Source organism: Coregonus clupeaformis, chromosome 17, assembly GCF_020615455.1.
Source record: "Coregonus clupeaformis isolate EN_2021a chromosome 17, ASM2061545v1, whole genome shotgun sequence".
In the NCBI taxonomy this organism is placed as follows: domain Eukaryota; kingdom Metazoa; phylum Chordata; class Actinopteri; order Salmoniformes; family Salmonidae; genus Coregonus; species Coregonus clupeaformis.
This window is the reverse complement of record NC_059208.1, coordinates 13,243,574-13,254,833: the sequence shown is the minus strand read 5'-3', so window position 1 is coordinate 13,254,833 and position 11,260 is coordinate 13,243,574. Positions and strand designations below refer to the sequence as shown.

Below are 11,260 nucleotides of genomic sequence, written 5' to 3'. Positions count from 1 at the left end.
GAGGAGGGGAGTGGGGGACTGGTTGGGGATAGATGTTCTGTGTAGAGGGGGGGAGTGGGGGACTGGTTCGGGGATAGATGTTCTGTGTAGAGGAGGGGACACAGATGTTCTGTGTAGAGGAGGGGAGTGGGGGACTGGTTGGGGGTCCAGAATGAGTGTTGGGGGGTAAGTAGGCAACAGCTGGCCAATGAGACACGGATTAATCAGTCTCGGTGCCTACCTCAGTGCCATTTCTCACTCTCTCACTCTCACATCTCTCTCACTCTCCTGCCTGCCCACTGTTACTTAATAGTCAGACTGGTGTGTGTCTGGCTCTGGCTGCGTCCTCTGATTGACTGGGATGGGACAAACACTCACACTCTGAGTGAAGTGTAAATTTGCTGTCTGTCCTAGTTAACCTCCCAGTGACCCCGGTCTTCCTCTCTGTCAGTGGGAGGCCAGGGGACCAGCGGTGAGGAATATGGCTGATTCAGGTGTGTCCCCAGCAGAGAGGGAGATGGTTGATTCAGTCTTCTCTCATGTATTTATAACCCACCTGATGGATAGATAAAGTAAAAATGACTCATTTCTTTCCATCCTCTCTCCCCTCTCTCTCTCCACCTCTCTCTCTCCCTCCCTCCCCTCTCTCTCTCCACTTCCCCTTCTCACCCACACCCTCTCTCCTCTCCCCTTTTAGTCCAGTACCAGATGGAGATGATGCGTTCTCTACGTCATGTGAACATTGACCATCTTCATGTGGGCTGGTACCAGTCAACCTATTATGGATCATTTGTCAGCCGGGCCCTGCTAGACTCTCAGTTCAGCTACCAGCACGCCATCGAGGAGTCTGTCGTGCTCATTTACGGTAAGTCAACCATCTGTCTAACACACACACCTCTGACACACACACACACACACACACCTCTGACACACACACACCTCTGAAACACACACACACACACAGAGAGACACAAACACACACAGAGACACACACACACACACACACAGAGACGCACACACACACAGTACTGACACACACAGCTGACATATTCAACCTGACACATGCACACACACACACACACACACACACACACACACACACACACACACACAGAGACGCACACACAGTCCTGACACACATAGCTGACATATCCACCCTGACACACACGATACTCCTGTCTATGCTGTTAAGGTGCAGCAAGGTGTTAGTGATACTGCTGTCTCCGCTGTTAAGATGCAGCAATGTGTAAGTGATACTGCTGTCTCTGCTGTTAAGATGCAACAAGGTGTTAGTGATACTGCTGTTAAGGTGCAGCAAGGTGTTAGTGATTCTGCTGTCTCTGCTGTTAAGATGCAGCAAGGTGTTAGTGATACTGCTGTCTCTGCTGTTAAGATGCAACAAGGTGTTAGTGATACAGCTGTTAAGGTGCAGCAAGGTGTTAGTGATTCTGCCGTCTCTGCTGTTAAGGTGCAGCAAGGGGTTAGTGGTTCTGCTGTCTCTGCTGTTAAGGTGCAGCAAGGTGTTAGTGATTCTGCTGTTAAGGTACAGCAAGGTGTTAGTGATTCTGCTGTTAAGGTACAGCAAGGTGTTAGTGATTCTGCTGTTAAGGTGCAGCAAGGTGTTAGTGATTATGCTGTCTCTGCTGTTAAGGTGCAGCAAGGTGTTAGTGATTCTGCTGTCTCTGCTCTTAAAGTGCAGCAAGGTGTTAGTGTTTCTGCTGTTAAGGTACAGCAAGGTGTTAGTGATACTGCTGTCTCTGCTGTTAAGGTGCAGCAAGGTGTTAGTAATACTGCTGTCTCTGCTGTTAAGATGCAGCAAGGTGTTAGTGATACTGCTGTCTCTGCTGTTAAGATGCAGCAAGGTGTTAGTGATGTTGCTGTCTCTGCTGTTAAGGTGCAGCAATGTGTTAGTGATTCTGCTGTTAAGGTACAGCAAGGTGTTAGTGATTCTGCTGTTAAGGTGCAGCAAGGTGTTAGTGATTCTGCTGTCTCTGCTCTTAAAGTGCAGCAAGGTGTTAGTATTTCTGCTGTTAAGGTACAGCAAGGTGTTAGTGATACTGCTGTCTCTGCTGTTAAGATGCGGCAAGGTGTTAGTGATACTGCTGTCTCTGCTGTTAAGGTGCAGCAAGGTGTTAGTGATTCTGCTGTCTCTGCTCTTAAAGTGCAGCAAGGTGTTAGTGATTCTGCTGTTAAGGTGCAGCAAGGTGTTAGTGATTCTGCTGTCTCTGCTGTTAAGGTGCAGCAAGGTGTTAGTGATGTTGCTGTCTCTGCTGTTAAGGTACAGCAAGGTGTTAGTGATTCTGCTGTTAAGGTGCAGCAAGGTGTTAGTGATTCTGCTGTCTCTGCTGTTAAGGTGCAGCAAGGTGTTAGTAATACTGCTGTCTCTGCTGTTAAGATGCAGCAAGGTGTTAGTGATACTGCTGTCTCTGCTGTTAAGATGCAGCAAGGTGTTAGTGATGTTGCTGTCTCTGCTGTTAAGGTGCAGCAAGGTGTTAGTGATTCTGCTGTTAAGGTACAGCAAGGTGTTAGTGATTCTGCTGTTAAGGTGCAGCAAGGTGTTAGTGATTCTGCTGTCTCTGCTGTTAAGGTGCAGCAAGGTGTTAGTGATTCTGCTGTCTCTGCTCTTAAAGTGCAGCAAGGTGATAGTGTTTCTGCTGTTAAGGTACAACAAGGTGTTAGTGATTCTGCTGTCTCTGCTGTTAAGATGCAGCAAGGTGTTAGTGATACTGCTGTCTCTGCTGTTAAGGTGCAGCAAGGTGTTAGTGATGTTGCTGTCTCTGTTGTTAAGGTGCAGCAAGGTGTTAGTGGAACTGCTGTCTCTGCTGTTAAGGTGCAGCAAGGTGTTAGTGATTCTGCTGTCTCTGCTGTTAAGGTGCAGCAAGGTGTTAGTGATACTGCTGTTAAGATGCAGCAAGGTGTTAGTGATACTGCTGTCTCTGCTGTTAAGGTGCAGCAAGGTTAGTGATTCTGCTGTTAAGGTGCAGCAAGGTGTTAGTGATACTGCTGTTAAGGTACAGCAAGGTGTTAGTGATACTGCTGTCTCTGCTGTTAAGGTGCAGCAAGGTGTTAGTTATTCTGCTGTCTCTGCTGTTAAGATGCAGCAAGGTGTTAGTGATACTGCTGTCTCTGCTGTTAAGATGCAGCAAGGTGTTAGTGATACTGCAGTCTCTGCTGTTAAGATGCAGCAAGGTGTTATTGATACTGCTGTCTCTGCTGTTAAGGTGCAGCAAGGTGTTAGTGATTCTGCTGTTAAGGTGCAGCAAGGTGTTAGTGATTCTGCTGTTAAGGTGCAACAAGGTGTTAGTGATACTGCTGTTAAGGTGCATCAAGGTGTTAGTGATTCTGCTGTTAAGGTGCAGCAAGATGTTAGTTATTCTGATGTTAAGGTGCATCAAGGTGTTAGTGATTCTGCTGTTAAGGTGCAGCAAGGTGTTAGTGATTCTGCTGTCTCTGCTGTTAAGGTGCAGCAAGGTGTTAGTGATACTGCTGTCTCTTCTGTTAAGGTGCAGCAAGGTGTTAGTGATACTGCTGTCTCTGCTGTTAAGGTGCATCAAGGTGTTAGTGATTCTGCTGTTAAGATGCAGCAAGGTGTTACTGATTCTGCTGTTAAGGTGCAGCAAGGTGTTGGTGATACTACTGTTAAGGTGCAGCAAGGTGTTAGTGATACTGCTGTTAAGGTGCATCAAGGTGTTAGTGATTCTGCTGTTAAGGTGCAGCAAGGTGTTAGTTATTCTGATGTTAAGGTGCATCAAGGTGTTAGTGATTCTGCTGTTAAGGTGCAGCAAGGTGTTAGTGATTCTGCTGTCTCTGCTGTTAAGATGCAGCAAGGTGTTAGTGATACTGCTGTCTCTGCTGTTAAGGTGCAGCAAGGTGTTAGTGATGTTGCTGTCTCTGTTGTTAAGGTGCAGCAAGGTGTTAGTGGAACTGCTGTCTCTGCTGTTAAGGTGCAGCAAGGTGTTAGTGATTCTGCTGTCTCTGCTGTTAAGGTGCAGCAAGGTGTTAGTGATACTGCTGTTAAGATGCAGCAAGGTGTTAGTGATACTGCTGTCTCTGCTGTTAAGGTGCAGCAAGGTTAGTGATTCTGCTGTTAAGGTGCAGCAAGGTGTTAGTGATACTGCTGTTAAGGTACAGCAAGGTGTTAGTGATACTGCTGTCTCTGCTGTTAAGGTGCAGCAAGGTGTTAGTTATTCTGCTGTCTCTGCTGTTAAGATGCAGCAAGGTGTTAGTGATACTGCTGTCTCTGCTGTTAAGATGCAGCAAGGTGTTAGTGATACTGCTGTCTCTGCTGTTAAGATGCAGCAAGGTGTTAGTGATACTGCTGTCTCTGCTGTTAAGGTGCAGCAAGGTGTTAGTGATTCTGCTGTTAAGGTGCAGCAAGGTGTTAGTGATTCTGCTGTTAAGGTGCAACAAGGTGTTAGTGATACTGCTGTTAAGGTGCATCAAGGTGTTAGTGATTCTGCTGTTAAGGTGCAGCAAGATGTTAGTTATTCTGATGTTAAGGTGCATCAAGGTGTTAGTGATTCTGCTGTTAAGGTGCAGCAAGGTGTTAGTGATTTTGCTGTCTCTGCTGTTAAGGTGCAGCAAGGTGTTAGTGATACTGCTGTCTCTTCTGTTAAGGTGCAGCAAGGTGTTAGTGATACTGCTGTCTCTGCTGTTAAGGTGCATCAAGGTGTTAGTGATTCTGCTGTTAAGATGCAGCAAGGTGTTACTGATTCTGCTGTTAAGGTGCAGCAAGGTGTTGGTGATACTACTGTTAAGGTGCAGCAAGGTGTTAGTGAGACTGCTGTTAAGGTGCATCAAGGTGTTAGTGATTCTGCTGTTAAGGTGCAGCAAGGTGTTAGTTATTCTGATGTTAAGGTGCATCAAGGTGTTAGTGATTCTGCTGTTAAGGTGCAGCAAGGTGTTAGTGATTCTGCTGTCTCTGCTGTTAAGGTGCAGCAAGGTGTTAGTGATTCTGCTGTTAAGGTACAGCAAGGTGTTAGTGATACTGCTCTCTCTGCTGTTAATGTGCAACAAGGTGTTAGTGCTTCTGCTGTTAAGGTGCAGCAAGGTTTTGGTAATACTGCTGTCTCTGCTGTTAAGGTGCAGCAATATGTTAGTGATACTGCTGTCTCTGCTGTTAAGATGCAGCAAGGTGTTAGTGATACTGCTGTCTCTGCTGTTAAGGTGCAGCAAGGTGTTAGTGATTCTGCTGTTAAGGTACAGCAAGGTGTTAGTGATACTGCTCTCTCTGCTGTTAATGTGCAACAAGGTGTTAGTGCTTCTGCTGTTAAGGTGCAGCAAGGTTTTGGTAAAACTGCTGTCTCTGCTGTTAAGGTGCAGCAATATGGTAGTGATACTGCTGTCTCTGCTGTTAAGATGCAGCAAGGTGTTAGTGATACTGCTGTCTCTGCTGTTAAGATGCAGCAAGGTGTTAATGATACTGCTGTCTTTGCTGTTAAGATGCAGCAAGGTGTTTGTGATACTGCTGTCTCTGCTGTTAAGGTGCAGCAAGGTTTTAGTGTTACTGCTGTTAAGGTGCAGCAAGGTGTTGGTGATACTGCTGTCTCTGCTGTTAAGGTGCAGCAATGTGTTAGTGATATTGCTTTCTCTGGTGTTAAGATGCAGCAAGATGTTAGTGATTCTGCTGTTAAGGTGCAGCAAGGTGTTAGTGAAACTGCTGTTAAGGTGCAGCAAGGTGTTAGTTATTCTGCTGTCTCTGCTGTTAAGGTGCAGCAAGGTGTTAGTGATACTGCTGTCTCTGCTGTTAAGATGCAGCAAGGTGTTAATGATACTGCTGTCTTTGCTGTTAAGATGCAGCAAGGTGTTAGTGATTCTGCTGTTAAGGTGCAGCAAGGTGTTAGTAATTCTGCTGTTAAGGTGCAGCAAGGTGTTAGTGATTCTGCTGTTAAGGTGCAGCAAGGTGTTAGTGATACTGCTGTTAAGGTGCTGTAAGGTGATAGTGATTCTGCTGTTAAGGTGCAGCAAGGTGTTAGTGATTCTGCTGTCTATGCTGTTAAGGTGCAGCAAGGTGTTAGTGATACTGCTGTCTTTGCTGTTAAGATGCACAAGGTGTTGGTGATACTGCTGTCTCTGCTGTTAAGGTGCAGCATTGTGTTAGTGATGCTGCTGTCTCTGCTGTTAAGATGCAACAAGGTGTTAGTGATTCTGCTGTTAAGGTGCAGCAAGGTGTTCGTGATACTGCTGTCTCTGCTGTTAAGGTGCAGCAAGGTATTAGTGTTACTGCTGTTAAGGTGCAGCAAGGTGTTGGTGATACTGCTGTCTCTGCTGTTAAGGTGCAGCAATGTGTTAGTGATACTGCTTTCTCTGGTGTTAAGATGCAGCAAGATGTTATTGATTCTGCTGTTAAGGTGCAGCAAGGTGTTAGTGAAACTGCTGTTAAGGTGCAGCAAGGTGTTAGTTATTCTGCTGTCTCTGCTGTTAAGGTGCAGCAAGGTGTTAGTGATACTGCTGTCTCTGCTGTTAAGATGCAGCAAGGTGTTAATGATACTGCTGTCTTTGCTGTTAAGATGCAGCAAGGTGTTAGTGATTCTGCTGTTAAGGTGCAGCAAGGTGTTAGTAATTCTGCTGTTAAGGTGCAGCAAGGTGTTAGTGATTCTGCTGTTAAGGTGCAGCAAGGTGTTAGTGATACTGCTGTTAAGGTGCTGTAAGGTGTTAGTGATTCTGCTGTTAAGGTGCAGCAAGGTGTTAGTGATTCTGCTGTCTATGCTGTTAAGGTGCAGCAAGGTGTTAGTGATACTGCTGTCTTTGCTGTTAAGATGCACAAGGTGTTGGTGATACTGCTGTCTCTGCTGTTAAGGTGCAGCATTGTGTTAGTGATGCTGCTGTCTCTGCTGTTAAGATGCAACAAGGTGTTAGTGATTCTGCTGTTAAGGTGCAGCAAGGTGTTCGTGATACTGCTGTCTCTGCTGTTAAGGTGCAGCAAGGTATTAGTGATTCTGCTGTTAAGGTGCAGCAAGGTGTTGGTGATACTGCTGTCTCTGTTGTTAAGGTGTAACAATGTGTTAGCGATACTGCTGTCTCTGCTGTTAAGATGCAGCAAGGTGTTAGTGATACTGCTGTCTCCGCTGTTAAGGTGCAGCGAGGTGTTAGTGAAACTGCTGTTCAGGTGCAGCAAGGTCTTAGTGATTCTGCTGTAAAGGTGCAGCAAGGTGTTAGTTATACTGCCGTTAAGGTGCAGCAAGGTGTTAGTGATTCTGCTGTTAAGGTGCAGCAAGGTGTTAGTGATACTGCTGTTAAGGTGCATCAAGGTGTTAGTGATTCTGCTGTTAAGGTGCAGCAAGGTGTTAGTTATTCTGCTGTTAAGGTGCAGCAAGGTGTTAGTGATTCTGCTGTTAAGGTGCAGCAAGGTGTTAGTGATTCTGCTGTCTCTGCTGTTAAGGTGCAGCAAGGTGTTAGTGATTCTGCTGTTAAGGTACAACAAGGTGTTAGTGATACTGCTGTCTCTGCTGTTAAGGTGCAGCAAGGTGTTAGTGATACTGCTGTCTCTTCTGTTAAGGTGCAGCAAGGTGTTAGTGATTCTGCTGTCTCTGCTGTTAAGGTGCATCAAGGTGTTACTGATTCTGCTGTTAAGGTGCAGCAAGGTGTTGGTGATACTGCTGTCTCTGCTGTTAAGGTGCAGCAATGTGTTAGTGATACTGCTGTCTCTGCTGTTAAGATGCAGCAAGGTGTTAGTGATACTGCTGTCTCTGCTGTTAAGATGAAGCAAGGTGTTAGTGATACTGATGTCTCTGCTGTTAAGATGCAGCAAGGTGTTAGTGATACTGCTGTTAAGGTACAGCAGGGTGTTGTGTTTCTCTTTAGTATCCTATACGTTGTGTTTCTCTCCTCTCTAGATCCTATACGTTGTTTCTCTCCTCTCCCTAGATCCTGTACGTTGTGTTTCTCTCCTCTCTAGATCCTATGTTGTGTCTCTCCTCTCTCTAGATCCTATACATTGTGTTCCTCTCTCCTCTCTCTAGATCCTATACGTTGTGTTTCTCTCCTCTCTCTCGATCATATACGTTGTGTTTCTCTCCTCTCTCTAGATCCTATACGTTGTTTCTCTCCTCTCTCTAGATCCTATACGTTGTTTCTCTCCTCTCTAGATCCTATACGTTGTTTCTCTCCTCTCTCTAGATCATATTCGTTGTGTTTCTCTCCTCTCTAGATCCTACACGTTGTTTCTCTCCTCTCTCTAGATTCTATAGGTTGTTTCTCTCCTCTCTCTAGATCATATATGTTGTGTTTCTCTCCTCTCTCTAGATCCTATACGTTGTGTTTCTCTCCTCTCTCTAGATCATATACGTTGTGTTTCTCTCCTCTCTCTCGATCCTATACGTTGTGTTTCTCTCCTCTCTCTGGATCCTATACGTTGTGTTTCTCTTTAGAATCATATACGTTGTTTCTCTCCTCTCTCTAGATCCTATACGTTGTTTTTCTCTCCTCTTTCTAGATCCTATATGTTGTGTTTCTCTCTCCTCTCTCTAGATCCTATATGTTGTGTTTCCCTCCTCTCTCTAGATCCTAAACGTTGTGTATGTGTTAAGTCTTATTTTGTGGTGTTCCGAAATGTAAGTGAACCACTAAATAGAATGTTAAAGACCTTTTGTTTTAATCTTAACATCTGTTTCTCTTTTCCTCTCACTCTCTCTCTCTCTCTCTCTCTCTCTCTCTCTCTCTCTCTCTCTCTCTCTCTCTCTCTCTCTCTCTCTCTCTCATTCTCTCTCTTCTCTCTCTTTCTCTCTCGCTCTCTGTCTCTCTCTGAGTCTCTGTCTCTGTCTCTCTCTCTCTCTCTCCCCTCCCCCACTAGATCCCATTAAGACAGCCCAGGGCTCCCTGTCCCTGAAGGCTTACAGGTTAACACCCAAACTGATGGAGATCTGCAAGGAGAAGGACTTCTCAGCTGAGGGGTGAGCCCAGGCACCACACACAGAGAGAAAGACACACACACACACACACGGTAGGGAGATTCACAGTGGCACACTGCGACTGAGACACACACACACAGTCACCAGGCTCCACTTCAGAAGCGGGATGAGAATTGCCAAAAGCCATCAATACCACACACCCCACAGACAACACAGATATACACACACACACACACACACACACACACACACACACACACACACACACACACACACACACACACACACACACACACACACACACACACACACATACCACATAGACACACACAGAGGCACAAATACCAACTGCATCTTTTCCGATAAGAATTCAGCATCAATGCTATGCTTTTGAAACTCCCTTCAAAAGATTCAAATGCATGATGTTATTTTCCCCATGGGCAAGGAGAGCCTCATCAGAAGCTGTTAGTGATGTCATGATACTGGTTTATTACTAGTGTGTGTTGGGGCTGCCAAACAACTGTACTACAGTGTTTATCCACTGCCTGGCTGGCTTTGACCCTCAGGCTGCTGGCCATTGATTTTAAATTGCATCTGAATAATGCGTAATGAGAGCCATTTGAAAAATATCTGAGTTCCCACAATCTGAGTTTATAAAAAGGAATCACAGCAGACTGGTATTAAATTGATCAGAAAATAACAGCTTTAGGATTTTAAAATAAACTCAGCAAAAAAAGAAACAACCCTGTCTTTCAAAGATAATTATACACACACACACACCCTCTTACCTAACCACCCACACACACACACCCACCCCTACCTACCTACCTACCTACCTACCTACCTACCTACCTACCTACCTACCTACCTCTTCAGTGTCTCTCAATACGCTACTGATTGAAAGGCCAGGAGGACAATATCACCCCTATTGAAGACTCATTTCACCACCATTATTATGGGGAGAATCTGAATAATATATTATTTCAAAGAAGTGCTTCAGTTTTCCATGATGGTGTCTTTCATGTGGCGGTATTTGATGTTTTATAAGCTGGTGTTTTGTGATCTTTAAATGAAAGTCAGGAAGAGAGACTGGCACTACTTCCTGTTGAATTGTCTCTACCTTCAGATTACCACGACTGCTGTCAACAGGGTCCAGCCTTATAAACGCACATGGCAAATTTAGTACATTAAACTCATTTTTTTCAGAGCTGGCAATCAAATCGAATTGAATCAAACTTAATTGAATGTAATTGACTTTGAATTGAACTGAACGGGTTATTTTCTCTCCCCAGATTGAAGAAGGCCATGATTGGTTTTGAGCACATTTTTGAGGAGGTTCCCATCGTGATCAAGAACTCCCATCTGATCAACGTTCTGATGTGGGAGCTAGAGGAGAAGTCAACTGTGGCCGACAAACACGAGCTGCTCAACCTCTCTAGCAGGTACGTGACTTGGTGCTGGAGCCGTCTATCCTAGTGCCCTAGAAGGTAGGGGGTAGGAGCTAGGGGTTGATGTGGGAGCTAGAGAAGTCTACTCTTCTTGACAAACACGAGCTGCTCAACCTCTCCAGCCGGTCAGTACAGAGCTGTGTGAACCTCAACCTCTCCAGCCGGTCAGTACAGAGCTGTCTGAACCTCAACCTCTCCAGCAGGTCAGTACAGAGCTGTCTGAACCTCAACCTCTCCAGCAGGTCAGTACAGAGCTGTCGGAACATTGTGTTCGTCATACTTTTATTGTCCAGCAGGTCAGTGGTGGCACTGTCTAGTTCTAGGAAATATGTAGGGATTAGTGTCTAGGGGTTAATTATGAAGTCTACGTGAATGTTGTTTCTGTCAGTGTCTTATTGTCCAGCAGGTAAAGGCGTGGTCCTGTGCTCTGGCTGTCTCATACTGTCTATTATCTAACCAACCATGTCCGTCTTAGTCCACTTCTGAATCCTAAATTGACCCAAAGTCCCTACACTCAACCCCCCTACACTCAAATATTTTCCACAAGCACATGGAGTAGCCAGCCAAATATAAAAAATAGCCAGCCAGGCTTTTTACCGAACAAGCTCTATTTTGGTGCCCTCTGGTACATTCTAATGCCTTGATTCCATGTGAAATACACAGCTAAATTATTGAATACTTTTGAGTTTACTTCCCAGATTGGAAACAATAGTTGTGGTATTGTGTCTACAATTAAAATGACTGAAAATGTATGAATTCGGTGTATTGTTAGTAGTTTTGGATATCGCCTAGGACTATTTGATCAGGACTATTTTCAAAGTAAGAACATAAAATAAAGGTTTAACATTTAACCGTGTCTTCTCAAGGTTAATTACTTTACTGCAAGATATGAATTGCCACAATTATGTTTGTTCTTCAAATATGTATTTTATAAAAACAATAAAATTATGTTAAAGATAAATTAAAGGTAACATTTTAAATCAA

At 44.7% G+C, this 11,260-nt stretch overlaps 1 protein-coding gene across 1 annotated transcript; it reads left to right on the top strand.

Annotated features, from left to right (window-relative positions):
* Window positions 1-677: 677 nt before the first annotated feature.
* On the top strand, window positions 678-10,304 carry LOC121586256 (eukaryotic translation initiation factor 3 subunit H-like). Its single transcript, XM_041902807.2, has 3 exons — window positions 678-844; window positions 8,771-8,870; window positions 10,121-10,304. The coding sequence occupies exons 1-3, from the start codon at window positions 688-690 to the stop codon at window positions 10,302-10,304; spliced, it is 441 nt and encodes a 146-aa protein (XP_041758741.2). The 5' UTR covers window positions 678-687.
* Window positions 10,305-11,260: the final 956 nt, after the last annotated feature.

Coding starts and splice junctions, on each gene's coding strand:
- LOC121586256 (XM_041902807.2), top strand. CDS start 688: ATGGAGATGATGCGTTCTCTACGTCATGTGAACATTGACCATCTTCAT. Junction 845..8,770: donor GTCTGTCGTGCTCATTTACG/GTAAGTCAACCA, acceptor CTCCCCCACTAG/ATCCCATTAAGACAGCCCAG. Junction 8,871..10,120: donor AAGGACTTCTCAGCTGAGGG/GTGAGCCCAGGC, acceptor TTCTCTCCCCAG/ATTGAAGAAGGCCATGATTG.